Source organism: Mobula birostris, chromosome 2 (genome assembly GCF_030028105.1).
Source record: "Mobula birostris isolate sMobBir1 chromosome 2, sMobBir1.hap1, whole genome shotgun sequence".
NCBI classification, from domain to species: Eukaryota; Metazoa; Chordata; class Chondrichthyes; order Myliobatiformes; family Myliobatidae; genus Mobula; species Mobula birostris.
The window spans coordinates 90,287,121-90,313,928 of NC_092371.1; the positions used below are offsets into that span (position 1 = coordinate 90,287,121).

At 42.1% G+C, this 26,808-nt stretch overlaps 1 protein-coding gene across 4 annotated transcripts in view; it reads left to right on the forward strand.

Annotated features, from left to right (window-relative positions):
• chd6 (chromodomain helicase DNA binding protein 6) overlaps window positions 1-26,808 on the forward strand; it is a 363,558-nt gene that overhangs the window by 320,544 nt on the left and 16,206 nt on the right. For 3 of the 4 annotated variants that reach the window (XM_072244838.1, XM_072244818.1, XM_072244846.1), the window contains 8 exons: window positions 381-600; window positions 1,549-1,754; window positions 3,940-5,469; window positions 7,221-7,375; window positions 8,401-8,622; window positions 10,681-11,115; window positions 24,549-24,737; window positions 25,150-25,290. In XM_072244838.1, coding sequence (XP_072100939.1) covers window positions 381-600; window positions 1,549-1,754; window positions 3,940-5,469; window positions 7,221-7,375; window positions 8,401-8,622; window positions 10,681-11,115; window positions 24,549-24,737; window positions 25,150-25,290 — 3,098 coding nt within the window. The remainder of the gene's footprint in view (window positions 1-380; window positions 601-1,548; window positions 1,755-3,939; window positions 5,470-7,220; window positions 7,376-8,400; window positions 8,623-10,680; window positions 11,116-24,548; window positions 24,738-25,149; window positions 25,291-26,808) is intronic. The other variant, XM_072244828.1, reaches the window with a different exon arrangement.

Here is a 26,808-nt window from a genome sequence, read left to right on the forward strand (position 1 = left end):
TGCTTCAGATGATGGAAATCTAGAACAACAGGCACAGAATGATGAAGGGTCGACCTGAGGCGACAACTGTTTCTTCCTCTCCTTAGATGTTGTCTGACTTGAGTTCAGCGTTTTGTGTGTGTTGCGCTAGGCATTAAATGCTTGATTTGTCTGTAGTTCTCAGATCCTGAAAGATGAAGAAGAAATTGGAAGGTAAAGAGGACAAAGCAAGGGCATGAGACAAAGTCACACCTCCATTTCAAAGTGCAATCACTAATGTATGAAAGGCTGAATGTCCTCTTTCCTGTACTGTTATGCCTCAGGCTGTTACAGTAGAATATTATAGGATCTGATTACCTGGATATCCTGTCCAGTACCTTTAACCTTTGGTTCCATTCAAGGTCAGGATGGTACAGACATTGACCGTCCACAGTGGCCAGTTGCATCGGTGCTTACAGCCCGTCTTCGCCGCCTCATAACTGTCTACCAGCGCTGCAATCGCAAGGAGCTGGTGAGGATGGAATCGCTGGCTCGCAATAACCAGCGTCGCTGGTATCGGCAGGATGAGATCTGGGGAAGGATACCAGAAATGGACATTGTTAACATGGAAGGCCAGCAAAGGTAAATGTTTGGCTCATATTCTGTTGTGATTCTTCTGATCTGGGAAAAAGCATGGTCGGCAATGAGGTTACAGCTTAGCTTGTTGTTTTATAATAAATAAAAGATACTTTTATTTGTCACGTATATCAAAACCATACAGTGAAATGCACCGTTTGTGTCAAACCAAATCAGTGGGGGTGTGCTTGCGGCAGCCCGCACATGTCACCATGCTTCCTGCGCCATGATAGCATGCCCACAATTCACTAGCCATAACTCGTATGTGGAATATAGGAGGAAACCAGAGCACCCGGAGGAAACTCACGTTGTCACAGGAAAAACGTACAGACTCCTTACAGACAGCAGTGGGAATTGAACCCTGACCTTGCAGCTCATGATAACCACTACACTACTGTGCTGTTGAGGGTCTTGGCCAAGCTTAAAGAATATTAATTTAAACAGGCAACATCTCACAGTTAAACAGTTTTCTTTTAGAAGCAGTATGGGTTTTGATGCAGGTTTTTTGCAATGGAACTTTTTGTTATTGGAATAATTTGATTGAATTAAATTGAACGTATGTCAAATTCATGAGTTTTTCTCTATATCTGCATGTTATACAGTTGCTTTGAACAATGGACTCTGATGGTTTACAAGAATAAGTGTTTTGTAGGGGAACCATTGTTGACCTTCCCCTCTGGATGGTCCTGGGCTTAAAATCACACACAAATCTGTGCCGAGAACTTTTCCACTTAAGAGAAGCCAGTCCATTCTTTGGGGAGGTGGGAGGACCACCTGGAGCACCTGGTAAGAAGGTGTGCAAACTCCACACACATAGGTCAGGGCTGAACCTGGCTTGGGTTGCTGATTTCAAAGGCAGCGCACAGATCATCTGGGTCATTCACAGTGGGACATCTTGAGAAAGAATTGTTGGTTTACATTTTCTCAGAGAGTCACCCTCGCCTTTTTTTTAAGGTGGACAAGGAGGGAGCAGACAGATTTCTACCGTGTAGTCTCGACATTTGGTGTGGTATATGATCCAGACAAGAAGCAGTTTGACTGGAACCAGTTCCGGAGTTTTGCCAGGTTGGAGAGGAAAACAGACGGGAGTCTGGAGAGGTATTTCCGAAGCTTCGTGGCTATGTGCCGAAATGTTTGCAGGCTGCCTCAAAGGAAAGATGGTGAGAATTCTGACGTCACTGTTACACAGTTTGTTGAATTTCAGTCCAATTGAAGAAACATAATGACTAGCTGAGGAAATGTGGCACCATTTTTTCCTATCTTTTGAGTTGGCCAATTCCTGACAGAGCAGAGGAAGGGATGCCATCAGTTATAACATGACCCTGAGTGTGGGTGTGGGTGTGGGAAGTTCAGTAGTGTGATGGATTGTTCCTGCGGTTCAATTGCTTGGCACAGTGTATCTGGCAGGTGGAGAGAGAGTGGCTGTTCCATCAGTGAGAGGGGTGAAAGAAACCACATAGGGATAGAAAATTTGAAAAAAAACGGCAGATGTTGGAATTCTGAAATAAAAAATAGCAAATGCTGAAAAAACTCAGCAGGTCAAGCAGCAACAAATCTGTCAAAGTTTTGCGTTTACAGTCTTTTTGGAATCTGGGCAAGGCAAGGGTGCTAGTTTTCATTAGGAGAGATGAGTGGGGTGTTGAGTATTATCACTGATGTCTGCTGTCTATGGTAGGATGAGATAAAATGGCTTAATGGGGATCAGCACAATATCTAGATCTATGTAAAGAGCTGCTATAGGCAAGGTGGTGGGATTTGCAGCAGCAACAACAGCAGCTACAAAACAAATCCTTTTCCCACTCACTCGCACAGACAAGCCTCCAACCCCAGGGCAGGCTGCCTCCAGGGCTCTTGGGCCTTTGTGCAACCTGGGCAAGGTAGAAGTGTAAATTAGTTTTCAAATGGTTCACACAGATTAGATAGGCTGAAGGGTCTGTTACTGATTGACTCTATGGGCAAAGAAAGGATAGGGGTGTAGATCAGAATGTGTCTATGTTAGGATGAGATAAAATGGCTTAATGGGAAAAAGCCTCCAGGTCTATGTAATGATAAAATACAAGAGATTCTGCAGATGCTGGAAATCCAGAGTGACGCACACAAAACGCTGGAGGAACTCAACATGCCAGGAACATCTATTGAAAGGAATAAATAGTTGACTCTTCAGGCCAAGACCCTTCAGTCAGGAACCTAAGTTGTTCCTGGCATGGTGGTAAGACTTACCCAATAGGTTAGACTTACACATATAGAATAAAAACAAGAAAATAGAAAATATTAGAAAAAACTAATCATGTCAGGCAGCATGGTAGAAGGAAAGGTAGTTAATGTTTTAGATGAATTGTTCAGAAGTGAAAAGGAGAAAGTTTGCGTCATGACAAATTGTGGCAAGTGGGATAAGTGCTGGAATTTTGCCATTGGTTACTGAGCATGCGGTACTGGAGTGTGTATAGGTTTACCTTTTCTGTACATATTTGACATTTCTGTAGAATTAGAGCTAGTACAATGCAAGGATATTAGAACATAGAACCAAACAACACGGTACAGGCCCTTTGGCCCTCAATGTTGTGCTCACCTTTTAACCTACTCTAAGATCAATATAATCCTTCCTTCCTACATAACCCACCACCTTAGCAGGACGTTCCACCCATCCACTTGTCTCCTTTAAAAAAAATACCTACCTTGAACATCCTCTTATACCTGCCTGCAAACACTTTAAATACCCAAAATAACCTGCAGATGCTGTTGATCAAAGCAACACTTTCAGTACGCTGGATGAACTCAGCAGGTCGGGCAGCATCAGTTAGAAACTGAAGCTACAAGCGTTCTTCAAATCCTTCCCCATCTTTCATTCTTCAGTCCTGACGAAGGGTTCCGGCCCGAAAAGTCGACATCATTTCTAACTGATGCTGCCCGACTGCTGAATTCATTCAGCGTACTGAAAGTGTTACTTTAAATACCCCCTGTTTAGCCATTTGTGCCCTGGGAAAGGTATTGAAGCGTGAATCTGGCAGAGTATAAAGTAGCAGACAGGTCCATTACAGACAGCGGAGAGAGAATCCTGGAGTCGTGGAACACCAGGTACCTCCTCATGATGGAAAGCATGACATGTAGTCCTGCCAAAAGGTCTCTGCCCAAAACGTCAACTGTACTTTTTTCCATAGATGCTGCCTGGCCTGCTGAGTTTCTTCAGCGTTTCGTGTGTGTTGCTTGGATTTCCAGCATCTGTATGTTTTCTTTTGTCTGGGGAAGGTATTGTCACTGTTCTTCAGGCATGAACATCAGACTGCCCTGTGCACATTGAAATTGCAGGCTTCATTTTCTAACTCACTTTTTTTTTTGTTGTTTCAGAGGCTTCAGACCCAAACATCTTTGTTGAGCCTATCACTGAAGAACGAGCTTCAAGGACTCTGTACCGGATAGAGTTGCTGCGCAAAGTACGGGAACAAGTCCTCCGGAGCCCGCAGCTGAATGAACGGCTGAAACTCTGCCGGCCCAGTCTGTACCTGCCAGTTTGGTGGGAATGTGGTAAACATGACCGTGACCTGCTGATTGGCACTGCCAAGCACGGTCTGAGCAGGACAGATTACTACATCCTGAATGATCCTCAGCTTTCCTTCCGGGAGGCGCACAGAAACTACGTGCAGAATGGGAGTACCTACTTCCAGAGCGTGCCAGCACCCTGCAGCCAGTCGTCCCTCAACTTCAGCCAGTCCGCTTCACCTGCATCAACTGTGCTCACTCTGGGGGAGAAGGACAATATAGAGCCGATGGATGTGGAGCCAGAGAAGATGGAGGAGGCTCTGAATGATCCGAGCTCCCAGGCAGGAATAATGGGCGACTGCTTGGAAGTGAAGAATGAAGAGGATGCTGCTGACTCTGGAACCAAGTGCAGCTCTGCCCAGGCTGACTCGGTGATGGTTGGCAATGACTGGGTAGCTGTCAACTGCACACAGACCAAGTGTTACACTGTGCCAAAAGCACACACCAAGGAGGTAAATGACACGGGTGGTATCTGTGCAGAGGCTGATGCGGCAGAAAATTCACAGCAGCCTGTGCTTGAACCTTGTGGTGGCACAGTTCCAACACTGGTGAGAAATTTGCAGCCTATCTGTGCTGGTGTTGCCCTGTCACCAGTGAACTGTGTAAACGTGCTGCAGGTGAAATCCAATGGTGTGATAGAAATGCAGCCTGTAGGTGAGGAGCCGGTGGATAGCTCAGCACCGGTGTGTGGTGCTGCTGGTATGCAGTCTTTGTTGGAAGCAGCCCATGGGACCACTTTGAAGTGCGACCTCATACAGAACATGCAGATAAATGAGGAAAATGAACGTATAGTGGCTCAGAGGTCGACAGGTGTTACCGATGGTCAGAGCCCCATGAGTGAACAAATTTACAACATGCAGATGAACTGTCCAAGCATCTGTCATACAGAGACTACAACCAATTGTACCGATAAAACATGGAGCCAAGCTAGCCAGATGGCCAAATCAAACTCATCAGCTGCTGTTCCCGCTAGCTCGGGAGCAGCCAATGGCTTCAAGCTGACTGAAGTTGTTTCAGGCAGTGGTCAGCAAGGAGTGGCTGTGGGTGAGACTAACTCAGCAGAGTCAGTGGGGATCCTGACTGTTGCAAAGGCTGAATCAGACCAGCTGGACTTTGAGGCAGTTACCACAAAAAGCCTGCTAAGCGGAACACAGTCGCTTGGAGCTGTGTACTCGGCAGTCAAGGCAGCGGAAGATGAGCCAGAATCATCATCAGCCCCGGAAGGCACTGTTCCCTTAAAGAGGGAGCTGACAGTCAGGCATCTCCTCGAGGACTGCACGAAGGACAGTCTCTGTGAAACGGAAGAGAAATCTGAGGAAGATAATTCACAATCCGAAGGTAGCTGTCTTTCAATCTGGGGAAAAAATCTATCAAAAAACTGTTAGGGATTGTAGAGTTATAGTCGTAGAGTCACAGAGCATTACAGCACAGAATCAGGCCTTTTCGCCCATCCGGTTTGTGTAGAACTATTAATATGCCTAGTCCCATCGATCTGCAAACAGATCATAGATCATAACCCTCCCATCCATGTACCTATCCAAATTTCTCTTAAGTTCATGAGGCCCACAGTGCATGACAATTTTTCCTAAATTTCCTGAAGTAATTGTTTTGAGTTTGCTTCAGATGACTTGAATGTTTTTCGTTGTGTTTGTGTGTTACAAAGCTAAGGGAATTATAAGTTGAGCTGGATCCTGAACATTTATCCTAGAGGGTTGGAGTGTGGGAGAGGATTGCATGGATTGGCCTTGCACACTGGCCAATATATAGCCGGTTAGAGGAGTGATCAAACTGAGTTATGATTAATTGGAGTGATGGTGTAGGATTTTGTTAATAAAACATGTGAGAGTAGTTTTATGTGCTTAAACAAAAGCTATAGCCCTTTACTTCCATTACAAACAAACCAAAAGCTTACACTGACGTTATTACATCTCAATGACTATATTTGTGAATTATGTAGAACAGTTTATATTAATGAACATTATATGTCATCAGTCACCCATTACATTGCCCTACAATGGTATTAACCCCTGAGGAGGAGTCCAGGACAAGGCGAAACCTGAAAGTTAAAACCAGGTACTTCTGGGATGTTCAGGAGATACTTATTCACACCTGTTCCCACCCTTCCTTCCACCATCAAAAACTGAGGGTCTGACATGAAATTTCAAAGCTGTTATTGAATGTTAGGTAAGGCCATTCAAGGTTTTGTAGCCAAGACAGGTACATATCAGCCACACAGAATGATTGCGGCTGAATTCTCCCCTTCTGTCACAGCAGGTAGTAACCAAAATGGTCACCAGGTTGGTGTCAAAGGCAAAGTGGAATAAGGTAGCTCATATTTTTAAAGGAATAACCTGCATTTGTAGATGTTATTAGCATAGGAGAAACATGCATGACATGTCACAGAAACTTGTATGTATAAAACAACCATGCCTCTGCTGCACGTCCCACTATTGTGAAGATCTGATGGATCCATTGTTTTAAATGTTATATGGAGACAGAGGTAAAGGCTGAGAAGATTTTCTGGCCAGCCATGTCCCAACCTCATAATATCCTTTTGAATTGTTAGTAAGATATTTAGAGTGTACAAATTGGAAATAGTTTATAATCACTGACATTGTAAAATTTTGTTGTTTTGGGGCAATAGTAGAGGGTAAGACGTAAAAATCAAAAAGTTACAAATAGTGCAAAAGACAAATAACAAGGTAGTGTTCATGCATTCATAGATTCATTAATAGCTATACTAAAATTGGACATGATTTTGATGGGAGTAAACCTTGAATTTCTGTACCTAAGGAAGGAAAAAGTTGTCTTAGAGTGCAGTATTTGTGGTACAAGGAGAAAAAGACAAGCAGGGTGGCATTGAACTGCCCATCTCTCATTGTACTGATTCAAGCACACATGTGGGACTGGGCTAATTGTGGTATTTTTCTATGAATGTTCATTAGTTGACAGATTATCATATTTATGGAATTCAACTTTGCAACTTGGCAGTGCAAGATTCCAACTTGAAATCTTTGAGCAGGGTCATAACTATGGCTCTTGTTAGACAACTCCAGCTGTTGTTACATTGAGCATGTTGGTCTCCGCAGCCATCCCACTGAAGAACTTTGATGAGGAGAGCAACACATCTACCAGCCTGGTCCAAGATGAGATCCAAGATACCCTCCTTCATGATATCCGGGAACCAACCATCGCTCAGCTCTTACAGGAGAAAACTCTCTACTCTTCAGCTGAGTGGCCCAAGGTGAGTCAAGTACAGCCACCAGCTTCATAAGACTACTTCCCAGTGCCACTTCAATGTCATTTTCTAGATTAGTCAGTAAATAGAGGCCCCAACTATCCTCTGTGATGAGTGGAAAAATCTCTCGGCATTAATTGGAAAGTCGCATTCTCCCCACTGTCCTGGCCGATATTCATATCCACTCCAGCTCCTTGTAAACAAACTACCTGACCATTTTGAGCACTTAATTGGCTGCCTTATGTAGCATAGTGATTAGTGTAATGATATTACAGTGCCAGCTACAAGATTGGGTTTCGATTCCCGCCACTGTCTGTAGGGACAGTGACCGCATGGGTTTCCTTCCACATTGCAAAGACATACAGTTGGGGTTAGTGAGTTGTAGGCATACTGTATTGTATGATGACACTAGTGGCTGCCCCCAGCACAATTGTCACAGATTGAATTTGGCACAAAAAAGGCATTTCACTGTATGTATTGATGTATGTGTGACAAATAAAGCTAATCTTGAGATTGCAATTAACATAAACTGTTAAATGTTAAGCACTTTGGAATATGCAAAGGTTCAGAATCAGGTTTAATATCACTGGCATTTGTCGTGAAATTTGTTGTTTGCAGCAGCAGTACCTTGTAATATATTTTTAAACTATAAATTACAATAAAAAATGTACACGTATATAAAATTAAGTTGTGCAAAAGTATACTGAGGTAGTGTTCATGGTTTCATTGCTGTCAGATTTCTGAATGAACAGAGGGGAAGAAGCTGTTCCTGGTGTGTTAAGTCCATGTCTTTAGGCTCCTGAGCCTTCTTGATGATAGCAATGAGAAGAGCACAGGTCCCAGGTGACAGGGATCCTAAAGATGGACACATCATGTTTTGTGGAAAGCTCTACAGTAATACAAGCTCTTTCTTTATACCTGTTCAGACTGTTCATTGACTTTCTCCTGTAACTGGAACTGAGTATATCTCTCTGCCTGGACCTGACAGTTTTCTGCTGACTTGTTGCACTTTTCTTCTTTCATTCTCTTAGGATCGAGTTATCATAAACCGTATTGACAACATCTGTCACGCCGTGCTGAAGGGGAAATGGCCGTCAGCACTGCAACAGAACCTCGAACCTGCTGGTGTGATGTATTCCATGGCGGCCCCAGCAGAGACTCTGAACGTGAGGAGCTGCCTCAGTGTCCCCTTGCAGGCTGCACACACACTCAGCTTTGCTGATAGCTCTGTCTCCTCCCATCATTTTGCAAAGGCAAGTCCTGCAAGCTGTCTCCCTCTCAGATTGCAACTGCAGAATCTTCTAACTTCCCATGTAATGGGGTACCAAGGGGTGGAGGCTGGTATGTGGACTGAGGAGGAAGTGAAGAGGTAGGAGTCAGGAACCTATATTTCCCTTGGGCTGCTCACAGGGATGAATTAGGCTGGAATTATGTTGCACAGGCATCCCTACGTTTTGGAAGATCTGAGTTGCAGAGATTTGACTTGACACAAATTCTCCCTTGTCAAAAATAACCTATTGTTCAACCTTTTAGGGAAAAATAACTACACTACCATCTCAAATGAACAGTGAGTGTTTTTCAGAACCAGATGTTAAGTGATTTCTCCCCTTATCAATAACTCACAACAATGAAAGGAACACAGTAGTGATGTCAATAGAAATCCCAAGATACTGTTAGTGCCATACATATTAATCCACGCAGACTAAAGATGTGGACATATTACCACTCCACAATAAAACGGTTTCATATTGCTTCCCCAGATCAAACAACAGTAGAAATCCTTAGTTCAAACATCAGTTTTAGGTAGGAATCAGAAATAGTCAAAAGTCTGAACTCAGCAATACAATTTTCGAGGTCATTTTTGAATGGAAATTCAATTAATTGGTAATAATTAACATCATACATTAAACAAAATTTGCTGCCAATCTGCTGCCCAAGTATTTTTCTAAGTTCATAAATCAGACTTATAAAACATGCACAGGTCTCGGTTTGGAGGAAACTTGGTTTCTGACTTAGGGAATTTTGGTTTATGGGCAGACCTCTGAAATGGAACCCTGGCGTAACTTGGGGTCTGCCTGTATGGGAATGTCTGTTCATAAGTAACGGTGATCCCTCAACAGCCACATCAGCTCTTCAGTCAGTACAACTTCCTTGCCATATCCCCAAAATATGCAGATGGTCTAGATGTTTCTTCACAATACTAAACATTATGATGTTCTGACTCTGGAATGCTCCCTTTCCGATCCTCACTCCACACTACCTGACTCATTCTCCTCCCTCCCATGTTAGGCCGGAACCATGCTTATTGGGACATACTTCAAAAAGTCCTTCCCCTCTGTGCAATTACCGTCCTAGACTGCATTGTCACTGATGCATAATCATCTCACTGAACATCAGGGAGATTAGAACTTTGGTTTCTTGCCCATTCATGGCCTGTGCTCTCGTGCCACATGGGAAAACCCAGGGTAACAGGTGAATTACAGATGATTTTAAAGAAATTTTTGAGGGCGGGAACTGTTTCTGGCGAAGCCAGTTTTTAATTGCCTTGGAAAGGGTGAGCTGATTCCTTGAGCCACTGCAGTCTTTTTGGCGACAGTACTTCCAGAACACTTTTAGATAGAGAGTTCCAAGATCCAGATCCAACATCAATGAAGGAATGGTGATGCATCTCCAGGTCAGAGCGATGTGCGGGTTGCTGCTGCTTCTATGTTTTCCTTCTCCTTTGTGGTAGAGGTGCTGGGTTTGGGAGGCTCTGTCTCAGTGGTCCTGGCAGATACTGTAGTGCGTTATGTTGATGGCACACACTGTAGTTGTGGTGCACTTTTGCTGGAGGGAGTCAATGTTCACGTTAGGGGGTTTCATTAAATGGACTGCTTTGTCCTGGATAGTGTCAAGTTTTTTGGAAGTTGTTGGAAGCACACTCATCCAGGCAAGTGGGGAATATTCTATTACACTCCTGACTGGTAATTTATAACTGTTAGAAATGGGGAGGCGAGTCACACACTACAGGCTATACAACCATTGGACCTGTTTTCAGAGCCTCTGCTTCTGTGTGGCTGACCCAGTTAAGTTCCTCCTTGTTGATGCCCTCTTGGACAATAATGGTTGGGGACTTGGCAGTAATGGCAGGGGTAGGTGGCTGTTATCTACCTTGCTAGAGACGGTCGATGCATTCCCTTGACATGTACCATGTCAGTATCTACTATGAAGTGGGTTACATCTCTCCTGGTGTGTGTACAACTGCTGTAGGGTTTTATTCTCTCTAAGATTGTCATGAGTGTTGCTGACGCATTGCAATTCTATTTGGATAGCAGGAGAGCTTACTTGCATTAACGTTCCCGAGGGATCAGAGGAGGAGAAGGCGGAAATACGAGTTTGAGACAGATCGAGGTGCAAAGAGGAAGAGCCAGGAGGAGGCTGTCCCTGTTCTCACTCGCTCTCCTATAATTTTCAATGGGTGGCAGGAAACTGCCATGGACCTTTCAAAGGCATCTGAAGAGGCGCCTGGCTCTGTGCCAGTCATTATTAGTACAAGCACCCCGAAGTTGGGCTCACTGGACCCCTCGACTGCTTTCAGGGCGGACATGGCCGGTATCCTGCAGGCAGGCCTCGTCCATCCAGTCACAGGACAGGTGATAAACGGCACCTGTAGAGGAGATGACTCATCGAGGAGGAGGAGAGGGCGACGAAAGAATGTTGAAGGTGTTGATATCCTCTTCATGAAGGAGAAAAAGCCAGAGAATCTGGTAGGTGAAGAACAGTCTGCTCAGTAGGACTTAGCCACGAGAACCAATAGCACAAGGAAACAACCTTGTCCTCAGCAGCCTGTGATTACATAAAGCACTGCGTAGTATCTCTCCCCTTTGCTGTATGAGTTTGAGATGTGTTAGATTAAGAAACCTGAACCCTATGGAACAATTACAAACAAAAACTGTGTTGTGAATACATTCCAAATCATTTCTTCTGTCCTTTGGCGGTAATGTTCACTCTTTCCTTACCCCATTGCGAGTATCCCTGTACCAACTTCTCCTCTGTGTAGCACCCCTTGTTTTAGTGTATCTAAGCTCCCTATGGTGTTTGGAGATGTTGATGCTTGCTGAGATATTCCACATCTCAAATCTTCTGACCACTGCGAGGCTTATGTGAGAGTGAAGGGCCTGGTTCAGGAAGGCTGATAGTCATAGAATCATAGAACACTGCATCACAGATCCAGATACAGGCTCCTTAGCCCATTTGGTCCATGCCAAACCATTTCTCTGCCTAGTCTCATCACACCACACCAGGACATACCCCTCCCAACTATGTACTTAGCCAAATTTCTCTTAAATGTTGAAATCGCACCTCCATCCACTTCCGCTGGCAGCTCATTCCACGCTGTCACCACCCTCAGATTCCCCTTAAACATTTCACCTTTCACCCTTAACACATGACCTCTAGTAGTTTCACCTAACCTTGGTGGAAAAAGCCTGATTGCATTTACCCTGTCTATACTCCTCATAATTTTGTATACCTTTATTAAATCTCCTGCGCCACAGGCAATAAAGACCTAACCTGTTCAACTTTTTCTCAGATCTTCAAGTCCCAACAACATCCTTGTAAAATTTACTTGGCACTATTTTATTCTTATTGATAGATTTCCTATAGGTAGGTGACCAGAGCTGCACGCAATACTCCAAATTTGGCCTCACCAACATCTTATACAACTTCAACATAATATCACAAATACTTTGATTTATGAAGGCCTATATGCCAAAAGTTCTCTTTATAACCCTATCTACCCGTGACACCACTTTCAAGGAATTACAGATCTGTATTCCCAGGTCCCCCTGTGCTAACACACTCCTCAGTACTCTACCTTCGAGCTATGAAGTAGATATTTCAAAGTTAATTTTATTGAGAATTTTGTATTAGCCCAGAGAAAGGTTAAGCTGCACTTGTGCAGACTGGGATTAATCAATGGTGGTCAGTTTGTACCTTTGGCATGGTCCAACGTTGGAGACTGGTTTTTGAGCAAAGGGCAGTGACTCTGTGGAATTTTCTACCTGAGAGGATTGTGGAGGCAGGCTCACTGCAAGTATTTTAAAGCGACAATATAGCTGGATATATTTTTTTAAAGATTGGGAATAAGGGCATTGTGGAGATGAGGCTTGAACTAGATTAGCCAAAATAATTTTGAATGGCAGGGTAGCCCTGAGTGACTGAGTAGCCTACTCCTGTTCTTATTTCCTTACTTCCATGGTTCTGGGCAGTTTGGCAAATGGATCCAAAATGGCCTGATGATAGGAGGAAGAGATTGATGGTTAAGAGATTTTGCAATTGGAAACCTATGACGAGGAACACTTCTCAGGAATCAGTGCTGGCACTTTATTGTTTGTTATATATGTTAATAATCTGGATGTGAGTGTTAGAGGTATGATTAGTAACTGTACAAATGACACAAATTTGTGTAATTAATAATGGAGGGTAGTTAACTATATTGATCAGTTGGTAAGGTGGACAGTGATAGGTAAATGACAGGACCCAAGGCCTGAGGACGAGGGGGGCCTCGCTGTTCATGTCCAAGAATCCCTAAAGGAGGTGAAGAAAGCATTTGGAATAGTAGCCTGCATTAACTGAGATATGGAATGTAATAGTTGGGAAGGGTTAATAAAAATCACATTATTTATTTACCTTTGAAAAGGTCATAGAAGTTGGGGAATTTGAGAAATAGAAGTGATTAGAACAGTGCAGCACCGGTCCTTCACCCCCTGATGTTGTGTGGTATTAATTAAACACCTAACTAAATTATATGGACCTATGCAAGGTCCATATCCCTCTGTTCCACCATGATGTTGTGCTGTTGTAATTAAACATATAACTAAGCTATATGGACCTATACAAGGTCCATATCTCTCTCTTCTCTGCACACTTGAAGTGCATAAATCCCTGAAACCTGACAAGTATACAGTGGCATGCAAAAGTTTGGGCAGCCCTGGTCAAAATTTCTGTTACTGTGAATAGTTAAGTGAGTGGAAGTTGAACTGATCTCCAAAAGTCATAAAGTTAAAGATGAAACATTCTTTTCGACACTTTAAGCAAGATTAGTGTATTATTTTTGTTTTGTACAATTTTAGAGTGAAAAAAAGGAAAGGAGAACCATGCAAAAGTTTTTGGGCACCCCAAGAGATTTGAGCTCTCAGGTAACTTTTACCAAGGTCTCAGACCTTAATTAGATTGTTAGGGCTATGGCTTGTTCACAGTCATCGTTAGGAAAAGCCAGGTGATGCAAATTTCAAAGCTTAATAAATACACTGACTCCTCAAACCTTGTCCCAACAATCAGCAGCCATGGGCTCCTCTAAGCAGCTGCCTAGCACTCTGAAAATGAAAATAAATGATGCCCACAAAGCAGGAGAAGGCTATAAGAAAATAGCAAAGCGTTTTCAGGTAGCCGTTTCCTCAGTTCGTAATGTAATTAAGAAATGGCAGTTAACAGGAACGGTGGAGGTCAAGTTGAGGTCTGGAAGACCAAGGCAACTTCTGGAGAGAACTGCTTGTAGGATTGCTAGAAAGGCAATTCAGAACCCCCATTTTTACTGCAAAAGACCATCAGGAAGATTTAGCAGACTCTGGAGTGCTGGTGCGCTGGTCTAATGTGCAGCGACACCTGCACAAATATGACCTTCATGCAAGAGTCATCAGAAGAAAACCTTTCTTGCGTCAGAAGTTTGCAAAGGAACATCTAAACAAGCCTGATGCATTTTGGAAACAAGTCCTATGGACTGATGAAGTTAAAATAGAACTTTTTGGCCGCAGTGAGCAGAGGTATGTTTGGAGAGAGAAGGGTGCATAATTTCATGGAAAGAACACCTCTCCAAACGTTAAGCACGGGGGTGGATCGAACATGCTTTGGGCCTGTGTTGCAGCCAGTGGCATGGGGAACATTTCACTGGTAGAGGGAAGAATGAATTCAATTAAATACCAGCAAATTCTGGAAGCAAACATCACACCGCCTAAAAAGGCTGAAGATGAAAAGAGGATGGCTTCTACAACAGGATAATGATTCTAAACACACCTCAAAATCCACAATGGACTACCTCAAGAGGTGCAAGCTGAAGGTTTTGCCATGGCCCTCACAGTCCCCCCGATCTAAACATCATTGAAAATCTGTGGATAGACCTCAAAAGAGCAGTGCATGCAAGACGGCCCAAGAATCTCACAGAACCAGAAGCCTTTTGCAAGGAAGAATGGGCGAAAATCCCTCAAACAAGAATTGAAAGACTCTTAGCTGGCTACGGAAAGCGTTTAAAAACTGTGATACTTGCCAAAGGGGGTGTTACTAAGTACTGACCATGCAGGGTGCCCAAACTTTTACTTCGGCCCCTTTTTCCTTTTTTGTTATTTTGAAACTGTAAAAGATGGAAATAAAAAAGTAATCTTGCTTAAAATATTAAAGAAATATGTTATCTTTAACTTACACACATAAAAGTTGCTGGTGAACGCAGCAGGCCAGGCAGCAGCTCTAGGAAGAGGTGCAGTCGACGTTTCAGGCCGAGACCCTTCGTCAGGACTAACTACCAGTTAGTCCTGACGAAGGGTCTCGGCCTGAAACGTCGACTGCACCTCTTCCTAGAGATGCTGCCTGGCCTGCTGCGTTCACCAGTAACTTTTATGTGTGTTGCTTGAATTTTCAGCATCTGCAGAATTTCTGTTGTTTATCTTTAACTTTCTGCCTTTTGGAAAGCAGGTCATCTTTTACTCAATTAGTTATTCACAGTAACAGAAATTTTGACCAAGGTGCCCAAACTTTTGCATGCCACTGTACATCCCACCTCTAATGCCACCATACAGACTTCCAGTACTCACTTGTAGCTAAGCAATATGCAAATATCAGTGCTAGAGTCTACACAGTTCCTTCCCTCATTTCCAATAACACCCTAGCATACAGTGGCATGCAGAAGTTTGGGCACCCCGGTCAAAATTTCTGTTACTGTGAATAGCTAAGCGAGTAAAATATGACCTGATTTCCAAAAGGCATAAAGTTAAAGATGACACATTTCTTTAATATTTTAAGCAAGATTACTTTTTTATTTCCATCTTTTACAGTTTCAAAATAACAAAAAAAGGAAAAGGGCCCAAAGCAAAAGTTTGGGCACCCTGCATGATCAGTACTTAGTAACACCCCCTTTGGCAAGTATCACAGCTTGTAAATGCTTTCTGTAGCCAGCTAAGAGTCTTTCAATTCTTGTTTGGGGGATTTTCGCCCATTCTTCCTTGCAAAAGGCTTCTAATTCTGTGAGATTCTTGGGCTGTCTTGCATGCAGTGCTCTTTTGAGGTCTATCTACAGATTTTCGATGAAGTTTAGGTCGGGGGACTGTGAGGGCCATGGCAAAGCCTTAAGCTTGCTCCTCTTGAGGTAGTCCATTGTGGATTTTGAGGTGTGTTTAAGATTATTATCCTGTTGTAGAAGCCATCTTCGTTTCATCTTCAACTTTTTTACAGACGGTGTGATGTTTGCTTCCAGAATTTGCTGGTATTTAATTGAATTCATTCTTCCCTCTACCATTAAGTGCTCCCTGTGCCACTGGCTGCAACACAAACCCAAAGCATGATCGATCCAGCTCCGTGCTTAACAGTTGGAGAGCTGTTCTTTTCATGAAATTCTGCACCCTTTTTTCTCCAAACATACTTTTGCTCATTGCGGCCAAAAATTTCTATTTTAACTTCATCATTCCACAGGACTTGTTTCCAAAATGCATCAGGCTTGTTTAGATGTTCCTTTGCAACTTCTCCTTTTCAATCTTTTTATTAGTTTCATAGAATATAAACATAACATAACAATAATACAAAGTTGTTGAGAATACATTGTTATACTTAACATGAGTAATTATAAAACCAAATAGTATTTAATTGACAAAACTCCCAATCATGTAGGATACCAATGAATAATACAGGACAAAAAGAAAATATCTAGACAAAAATCATGAAAAAAATAAATAAAACCCCATCAAAAAAAAAACTAATCTAAACAGAATTAATCAACTAAACTAAAAAAAAGACTTGGGCAACTTTAACAACGTAAAAATGGAAGAAAAGAAAACCTTAGTGTCGACGACTCCGTTCCTCTCAATCAACACTACAGAGAAGTAAACTAAGTTTGGAAATGGTCAAATTACATCATATGAAAATGCTGAATAAATGGCCTCCAAGTTTTTTCAAATTTAATGGAAGGGTCATAAACCACACTTCTAATTTTTTCCAAATTTAAACACAATATAGTTTGTGAAAATCGGTGAAATACAGTAGGAGGGTTAATCTCTTTCCAATTCAGCAAAATAGATCTTCTAGCCATTAAAGTAAGAAAAGCAATCATCTGACGAGCTGAAGAGGTTAAATGATTTGATTCTATCATTGGTAATCCAAAAATAGCAGTAATTGGGTGAGGTTGTAAGTCTGTATTCAGAACCGTTGAAATAATATCAAAAATATCTTTCCAATATTTTTCCAACAAAGGACATGACCAAAACATGTGAGTTAAAGAAGCTATCTCGGAATGACATCTATCACATATAGGATTAATATAAGAATAATAACGAGATAGTTTATCTTTGGATATATGAGCCCTGTGCACTACTTTAAACTGTATCAACACATGTTTAACTAATTGAAGAACTTTTTCCCATTTTTCAATAGGTATAATAATCTTAAGTTCTCTTTCCCAATCAGTTTTAATTTTATTAGAAACATCAGGACGTAAATTCATAATTATATTATAAATAATTGCTACAACACTTTTCTGAGAAAGATTTAGATCTAAAATTTTTTCCAAAATATCCGTTGGATATGAGTGTGGAAAATTAGGAGAAACAGTAATTAAAAACTTCCTAATCTGTAGGTATCTAAAAAAGTGAGATCTGGGTAAATTATATTTATTAGAAAGTTGATCAAAGGACATGAAACAATTATCCAAAAATAAATCACGAAAACGTACTATACCTTTGATTTTCCAATCAAAGTAAACTTGATCCATAGTGGAAGGTTGAGAAAGGAAATTAGATATAATAGGGCAAGGGGTATATTCAGAGGGACAGAGGGAGAAAAAGGAGAGTGAGAGAAAGAATGTGTGTATAGAAGTGGGTGACAGATGGGGTACGAGGGGAAGGTGGGGCATTAGCGGAAGTTAGAGAAGTCGATGTTCATACCTGTCCAGCTCTTGGCTCCATCCCTCCCCCTCCTGTCTTCTCCTATCATTTTGGATCTCCCCCTCCCCCTCCAACTTTCAAATCCCTTACTCACTCTTCCTTCAGTTGGTCCTGACGAAGGGTCTCGGCCTGAAACGTCGACTGCACCTCTTCCTACAGATGCTGCCTGGCCTGCTGCATTCACCAGCAACTTTTATGTGTGTTGCTTAGATATAATAGGACTTGCTAAAATAAATTGATTCAACCCAAATAATTTTTGAAATTGAAACCATATACGTAAAGTATGCTTAACTATTGGATTATTCATTTGTTTATACAATTTAGAAGAAATAAAAGAAAGCGAAGTTCCTAAAACCGAACCCAAAGAAGACCCTTGTAATGAACTACATTCAAGATTTACCCAATGTGGACTTGAAGTTGCATCCAAATCTCATAACTAAAATTATAAGTATCGAATATTAATTGTCCAATAATAAAATCTAAAATTTGGGAGGGTGAGCACCCCCCCCCTTCTTAATTTCTGTAAATACCTTTTATCTAGCCTAGGATTTTTGTTCTGCCATATATATGAGGAAATTCTTGAGTCAACATTATCAAAAAAAGATTTTGGGATAAAAATTGGAACCGATTAAATACACATAAAAATTTAGGCAAAATAATCATCTTAATAGCATTAATCCAACCAATCAAAGACAAAGATATTGGTGACCATTTAGTAAACAAGAATTTAATCTGATCAATTAAAGGTAAAAAAATTAGCTTTAAATAAATCTTTATACTTTTTTGTAATTATAATCCCTAAATATATAAATGATCCCTAATATTCCAATTTAAATGGTAAACATCCATAAATAGGTACCTGCTTATTTAGGGGAAATAATTCACTCTTATTAAGATTTAATTTGTAGCCAGAAAAATTACTAAATTGAGCCAACAAAGCTAAAATAGCAGGAATTGACTTCTCCGGATTAGAGATATATAATAACAAATCATCTGCATATAGTGATAATCTATGTATTTCATTTCTGCGGGTAATACCAAAAATATTGGGCAAGTCACAGATAGCAATTGCTAAAAGTTCAAGGGTGATATTAAATAGTAAAGGACTAAGAGGGCATCCTTGCCTAGTACCACGAAATAGACAGAAAAAGGGAGATCTTTGATTATTAGTACAAACCGAAGCTACCGGGGAATAATATAACAATTTAATCCAAGATATACATATCAAACTAAAATTAAATTTCTGGAGCACATTAAATAAATAAGGCCATTCAACTCTGTCAAAGGCTTTCTCAGCATCTAATGAGATAATACATTCCAGAGTATTAAGTGAAGGGGTATAAACAATATTCATTAACCTCCTAATATTAAAGGATGAATAACGATTTTTAATAAATCCAGTTTGGTCCATAGATATAATTTGAGGTAATACCTTCTCTAACCTAGTTGCTAAAATTTTTGAATCTACATTCAAAAGAGATATTGGTCTATATGATGCACAATCAGTAGGATCTTTATTTTTAAGAATTAAGGAAATAGAGGCTTCATAAAACGATTATGGTAATTTACCTAAACTGATTGCTTCTTTGAATATTCTGGACAACCACGGAGAGAGAATAGAGGAAAAGGATTTTAAAAATTCCACTGTAAACCCGTCCGGACTGGGTCCTTTGCCAGAGTTCAATGATGAGATTGCAGTTATTATTTCTTCCTCTGTGATAGGAGTTTCTAATGATAAGCAATCTTTGGGTGATAATTTCGGAAAATTCAGTTTATTTAAAAAATCATGCATGATATTAAAATAATGAGGAAAGTCAACTTCTGACGCTGGATGTTGTGGTGAGGACGCAGGAAAGGTTTTCTTCTGATGACTCTAGCATAAAGATCATATTTGTGCAGGTGTCGCTGTACAGTAGAACAGTGCACTACCAGTCCAGAGTCTGCTAAATCTTCCTGAAGGTCTTTTGTAGTCAAACGGGGGTTTTGATTTGCCTTTCTAGCAATCCTACAAGCAGTCCTCTCGGAAAGTTTTCTTGGTCTTCCAGACCTCAACTTGACCTCCACCATTCCTGTTAGCAGCCATTTCTTAATTACATTACAAACTGAAGAAATGTCTACCTGAAAATGCTTTGCTATCTTCTTATAGCCTTCTCCTGCTTTGTGGGCATCATTTGTTTTAATTTTCAGAGTGCGAGGCAGCTGCTTAGAGGAGCCCATGGCTGCTGATTGTTGGGACAAGGTTTGAGGAGTCAGTGTATTTATTAAGCTTTGAAATTTGCATCACCTGGCCTTTCCTAACAATGACTGTGAACAAGCCTTAGCCCTAACAAGCTAATTAAGGTCTGAGACCTTGGTGAAAGTTATCTGAGAGCTCAATTCTCTTGGGGTGCCCAAACTTCTGCATGGTCCTCCTTTCCTTTTTTTCACTCTAAGATTGTACAAAACAAAAATAATACACTAATCTTGCTTAAAAGGTTGAAAAGAATGTTTCATCTTTAACGTTATGACTTTTGGAGATCAGTTCAACTTCCTACTCACTTAACTAATCACAGCAACAGAAATTTTGACCAGGGCTGCCCAAACTTTTGCATGCCACTGTATATTAGAAGGGATTTTGAGAGACCGGCTCTATCTGCATTTGAAAAAGCAAGCGCTGATTAAAGATAGTGTGGCTTTGTGTGTGGAAACTCGTGCATCACAAATTTGCTAAAGTGTTTTTAAAAATATGATTAAGAAGATTGATGAGGAAATAGCTATTGTGTATGTAGCCCCCCGGCCAACCTGAGGGTCGCTTTGCTCGCTGTCATCTAGGGAAACAGCCCTTGGCCCTGCCAAACTGGGTAATTAGTTTGTGTGGATGTTGTGTGATGTACCCCACCCCGCCCAAATAACAGACAATACACTAGATACGATTAAATGATTTACAGTTTATAGATACTACTGGAACTATATAATTAAGAGAGAATAAAATATAAAAGGCGCCACACTTATCAAAGTTCAGTCTCTTTCGTGCACAAACAGTTGGAGCTCAGGACCCTTCTTCTTCACCCTGCGACCCCTCGGACCACCTCGACCGGCCACCAGGGACCAACAACGATAGTTGACCAGACGCTCCACGAGTCCGTCTCCGTCTCCTCACCGAACGCCCTCTTCGGGGTCCGACCCCGTTAGCAGACATCATAGCACCTGGTCTATCCTCTGTCTCTCTCTCTCCCACCTTCTGCCCCAAAACCCCGCACATACAATATCTTACAGATACATCAAAATCATAACAACTATCCCAATTCTGACGAAGGGTCTCGCCTGAAACGTCGACTGCACCTCTTCCTAGAGATGCTGCCTGGCTTGCTGTGTTCACCAGCAACTTTGTTGTGTGTAACTATCCCAATTGGTTCATAACATCTTCTTATCAGTAACGTGATTCAATAAACTGCTAGCGGGAGGACTTTCTCAGCATTTAACATAACAAAGAAGCATTCCCAAGTATAACATAACAAAGAAGCCATTTTAATTAGCCTACACAGTAACATAAAAGACGATAACCCCTTACATGTACATGGACTTTAGCAAGGCTTTTGACAAGTCCCATATGGTAGGTTTGTTTGGGAGATTAGATCACACGGGATCGAGGGTTAGCTAGCCAATCAAATGTAACATTTACTTGGAAGAGATGGAGAGTAGTTCTTTAGATTGAAGGTGTGTAGCAGATATTGGTGCCAGGTCTACTACTCTGTATCATCTACGTAAAGACTGGGATGGTGGCATGATTAGTTTATGTGCAATGACATCAGGTTGGTGGAATAGTGGAAGAGGGTTTGTCTAAAGCAACAAAAAGAGAAATTTCAGTTTTCAGTGGGAGAAATTGAGAAAAGGATATTCAAGTTCAGAGCAAGTGACTCCTGGCCAGCAGGTCAATACAGCACAACACCAGGCGAAAGAGGCTTCCACAGACAGGGTGGTTGGTGTGTGGGAAAGATACTAACATACATGAAGATCTTGAATGCTCTAGCAAAGGCCAATACTCTATCTTCATGTCAGAGTAGGAGAGATTCTTCAGTGTATTTGGTGAGATTGTGGACGATCTCTATATTAACTCCAGTTGCCATGGTTCTGTACCCTTATTTAGCAAAAAGCTGATCAGCCTCACATTTGAAATGATTGATTGTAGTTGCTCTCTGTTCCTGTGAGAGAGAGGTCCACATTTCCACTGTGGCTGCAGTGTGCACCTTCTGTAGAATGTACTGCAGTTTTCGCTCTCAGCTCCTCCCAAACTTCTGGTTTCTGCCCCCAAGGACAAAAAGCAGCAGCACCTTGTAGATTCCTCTACAGCTCATACACCTCGCTGGCTGGAGAACACACTATTATTGGGTCTGTGCGCTGGAACTCCTTTCCCAGTACCACTGTGGCAGTGTTTCACCAGATGGACTACAACAGTTTGGGTTTGGCCGAGGGATAACTTGAGATGGACAGTAAATACTAATCTCAGCAGTGATGTTCTCATTCCAGGACCAATTCATGGGCTGGTTCTTTAACTAGGGGTTAGCCGTGAGTTTGCTAAGTTTGATAAATGGTTTCAACATGAGAGGCTTGAATAAAGTCATTGAGTAAGCAAAGGGTATACATTTAAAATCAGAGGCTGAAGATCTGGAGTAGAGATGAGTGATTTTTATTTTTCACTAAATGTTGATGTGATTTGCCAACAATAGCCTCTGAATAACTTAGGCAAAAGCAGATCGTGTCTTAATAAGCAAAGTGGTTCAAAATAAGACCATAAAACATAGGAGTAGAATTATCAGCCATTCAGCTCATTGAGTCTACTCCGCCATTTCATCAGGGCTGATCCCGGAAGCAACTCAACCCCATGCACCTGCCTTCTTGCCATATCCTTTGATGCCCTGACCAATCAGAAAGCAATCAACTTCCACCTAAAATACATGCACAGACTTGGCCTCCACTGCGGTATGTGGCAGAGAATTCCACAGATTTACTACTCTTTGGCTAAAAACAAAAATCCTTTTTACCTCTGTTCTGAAAGGCCGCCCTCAATTTTGAGGCTGAGTCCTCTAGTTCTGGATACCCCCGCCATAGGAAACATGCTCTCCACATCCATCCTATCTAGTCCTTTCAACAGTTGGTAGGTTTCAGTGAGATCCCCCTGTATTCTTCTAAATTCCAGTGAGTACAGGCCCAAAGTTGTCAAACGCTCTTCATATGTTAACCCCTTCATTCCTGGAATCACCCTCATGAACCTCCTCTGGATTCTCTCCAATGAGAACACATCCCTTCTGAGATATGGGGCCTAAACTGTTGACAATACTTTTAAGTGCAACCTGACTAGTGTCTAATAAAGTCTCAACATTATCTCCTTGCTTTTGTATTCTATTAAAATATTAAAATAACTGCCAACATTGCATTTGCATTCTTTACCACAGACTCAACCTGTAAATTAACCTTCTGGGAGTCATGCACGAGGATTCCTAAGTGTTTCTGCACCTCTGATGTTTGAACCTTCTCCCCATTTAGATAATAGTCTGTACTATTGTTCCTTTTACCAAAATGCATTATCATATGTTTCCCAACACTGTATTCCATCTGCCACTTTTTTGCCTGTTCTTCCAATTTGTCTTAAGTCCTGCTGCAATCGCATTGCTTCCTCAGTATTACCTACCCCACCACCTATCATCCATAAACTTTGCCACAAAGCCATCAGTTCCATTATTTAAATAGTTGACAAACAATGTGAAAAGTAGTGGTCCCAACACTGACCCTCTGAGGAACACCACTAGTCACTGGCAGCCAACCAGAAAAGGCCCCTTTTATTTCCACTCGCTGTCTGCTGCTTGTCAGCCATTCCTCTATCTATGCTAGTATCTCTCCTATAATGTCAGAGGAATTTATTTTGTTAAGCAGCCTCATGTGAGGCACCTTATCAACCGCATTTGGAAAATCCAAGTAAATGACATCCAGTGCCTCTCCTTTGTCCACCCTGCTTGTTACTTCCTCGATGAACTCTTAACAGATTTGTCAGGCAAGATTTCTCTTTACGGAAACCATGCTGACTTTGACTCATTTTATCATTCGTCTCCAAGTACCTCAAAACCTCATCTTTACTAAAAGACTTTCCCAACTACTTAGGTTAGGCTAATTGGCCTATAATTTCCACTCTTTTGCCTTCCTCACTTCTTAAAGAGTGGAGTGACATTTGCAAGCTTCCAATATTTTGGGACCATGCCAGAACCAAGTTATTCTTGAAAGATCATGACCAATGCATCTGATTCAATGTAAATTTAAAGTAAAATATCATCATATACTATCCTGAGATTCATTTTCTTGTGGGCGTTCACAGTAATTACAAAGAAACGTAACAAAACGCACACAGCAAATACAGACAAACAACCAGTGTGCAAGACAACAAACTGCAAATGCATAAAACAGAAAAAAGATAATAAATAAGCAATAAATATTGAGGATATGAGTTGCAGAGTCCTTAAAGCTGAGTCCATAGGTTGTGGAATTAAGTTAGTGTTGAGGTGTGTGAAATTACCCCCTCTGGTTCAAGAGCCTGATGGTTGAGGGGTGATAATTGTTTCTGAACCTGGTGGTGTGGAACTGAAGGCTCCGTTCCTCCTTCCTGATGGCAGCAGTTGGAAGGAAACATGACATGTATGCCTTGCCATGGAAAGTTAGGCAGGTAAATGATTGACATTAAAATCAGATCATTTTTGACCCTGTTCAATGGAGGGTAGGTTTAAAGGGCTCAGTGGCCTATTCCTGCTCCTCATTTGTAGATTTCAGAGTTGGAAACTGGTTCTCAAAGGCAGTTTCTCAGATATTGGTGAATGGTAAGTCAGCTGCCTATGGAGGAAAGGCGGGTGGTGGGACTAAGCACATGATGTTTGCGAAAGCCCGAGCAAACAGGTAGGGCAGGCCCAGGCCCCGGCCCCGTTGGCCTTTTCTGTGCTGTGTGATTCTCACTCAGGGTTCTCTCTTTAATGAAGGACACGGGCCTGTCGAAGCAGCTTTTTTCTGGGGCAGCTCACTCGGCTGACAACATGGCCAGTATGATGATTAAACTCCCTCAGGGCAAGCAGCAACTGGCAAATGAGGAAGAAGAGAAAAACAAGAGTCTGATTGAGTGGTTAAGGCAGCATCCCACGTACACCATGGATGTGTCCAACCTGGCTCCTGTGAGTATGCTGTTTCTGTGGCTGCAGCCAATGCTGTCTCTGAGATGCATAGGTAGCTCGTGTCCCTGTGACATCCACCTGCTGGATGGACCTCTGCTTTGGTAGGAGCCACACACCATACAAGTGACACACTGCTGATGTGACATTCCTTGACAAAGCAGTGATGGCTAATATTGAGTTAGGCATGTATCTCCTTTCTTCATACTTGGGTGATTGTCATGAATCTCATGAGGCCTGAATACATTTCATGATCAATGGCGACTTGCGTGTGTTACCTGTGAGCAGCAGATATCTGTACATTGCCATCATCTTAGAGAGAGGGAGGAGATCTGAAAGCTATCAAATCAACAGCTTCCCTTCCAACCTGTCTATCGCAAGGTGAAACTATCTTATGGTTCTATTTCTGTGACAGAATTGCACCGCAATTTTACATGGCCTTTCAGAGCGGCCAAAACAGAGGAGGCATCGCTGCAAGGACCCCAGTAAACTGGACATCAATTCGCTGACTGGGGAGGAAAGGGTACCCGTTGTTCATAAGGGAAGTGGAAGGAAGGTAAGTCTGAGGGTATGAAGGTCTGTAAATGGACTCCAAGTGATGGGCTTGATTCTGTAACTAAAAGCTGAGGTTTTCTAGGGTGGAAACTCAGCTCTCTGGCAAATCCTTGAGTAACAGAGGGGAAAGGTAGAAGAAAACATTATCGAAATACATAAAAATACATAAACAAATACATCTTTCCCTCCCCCCCTCTCTCTGCATTCCGCAGGGATCGCTCCCTATGCAACTCCCTTGTCCATTCGTCCCCCCCATCCCTCCCCACTGATCTCCCTCCTGGCACTTATCTGTGTAAGCGGAACAAGTGCTACACACGCCCTTACACTTCCTCCCTTACCACCATTCAGGGCCCCAAACAGTCCTTCCAGCTGAGGCAACACTTTACCTGTGAGTCGACTGGGGTGATATACTGCGTCCGGTGCTCCCGATGTGGCCTTTTATATATTGGCGAGACCTGACGCAGACTGGGAGACCGCTTTGCTGAACATCTACGCTCTGTCCGCCAGAGAAAGCAGGATCTCCTAGTGGCCACGCATTTTAATTCCACATCCCGTTCCCATTCTGACATGTCTATCCACGGCCTCCTCTACTGTAAAGATGAAGCCACACTCAGGTTGGAGGAACAACACCTTATATTCCGTCTGGGTAGCCTCCAACCTGATGGCATGAACATAGACTTCTCTAGCTTCCGCTAATGCCCCACCTCCCCCTTGTACCCCATCTGTTACTCATTTTTATGCACACATTCTTTCTCTCACTCTCCTTTTTCTCCCTCTGTCCCTCTGAATATACCTCTTGCCCATCCTCTGGGTTCCCCCCCCCCCTTGTCTTTCTTCCCGGACCTCCTGTCCCATGATCCTCTCGTATCCCCCTTTGCCAATCACCTGTCCAGCTCTTGGCTCTATCCCTCCCCCTCCTGTCTTCTCCTATCATTTTGGATCTCCCCCTCCCCCTCCAACTTTCAAATCCCTTACTCACTCTTCCTTCAGTTAATCCTGACGAAGGGTCTCAGCCTGAAACGTCGACTGCACCTCTTCCTACAGATGCTGCCTGGCCTGCTGCGTTCACCAGCAACTTTGATGTGTGTTGATCGAAATACATATCTGACATCATGTACAGTCCTAAGATCTCATTTTCTTGTGGGTGTTCACAGTAAATACAAAGTAATATAATAGAATGAATGAAAAAGTGCACACTAATAACAACAACCAATGTACAAATACAAAAAGAATAAAACCAAATAATAATACTAATAAATAAAGGTAATAAATAAATTCAAGAACAATACTGCAATGAAACACTCCAACAGCAATGCCTGGCAGTTGGCCACAGTTGACCTGTTTCTGTCCATGCCTTTCCTATTCAAATACTATTCCACTGCTCTGGCAGTTCATTACAGATATTCAGGAACCTCTGTTTGAAAAGCTTACGACTGCTATATTCCAGTTAAGATAAACCCAGCTTATCCCAGCTCCCTCCCTCTGTCCCTCCACAAGTCTGTCACACTCAGTCCTCCCT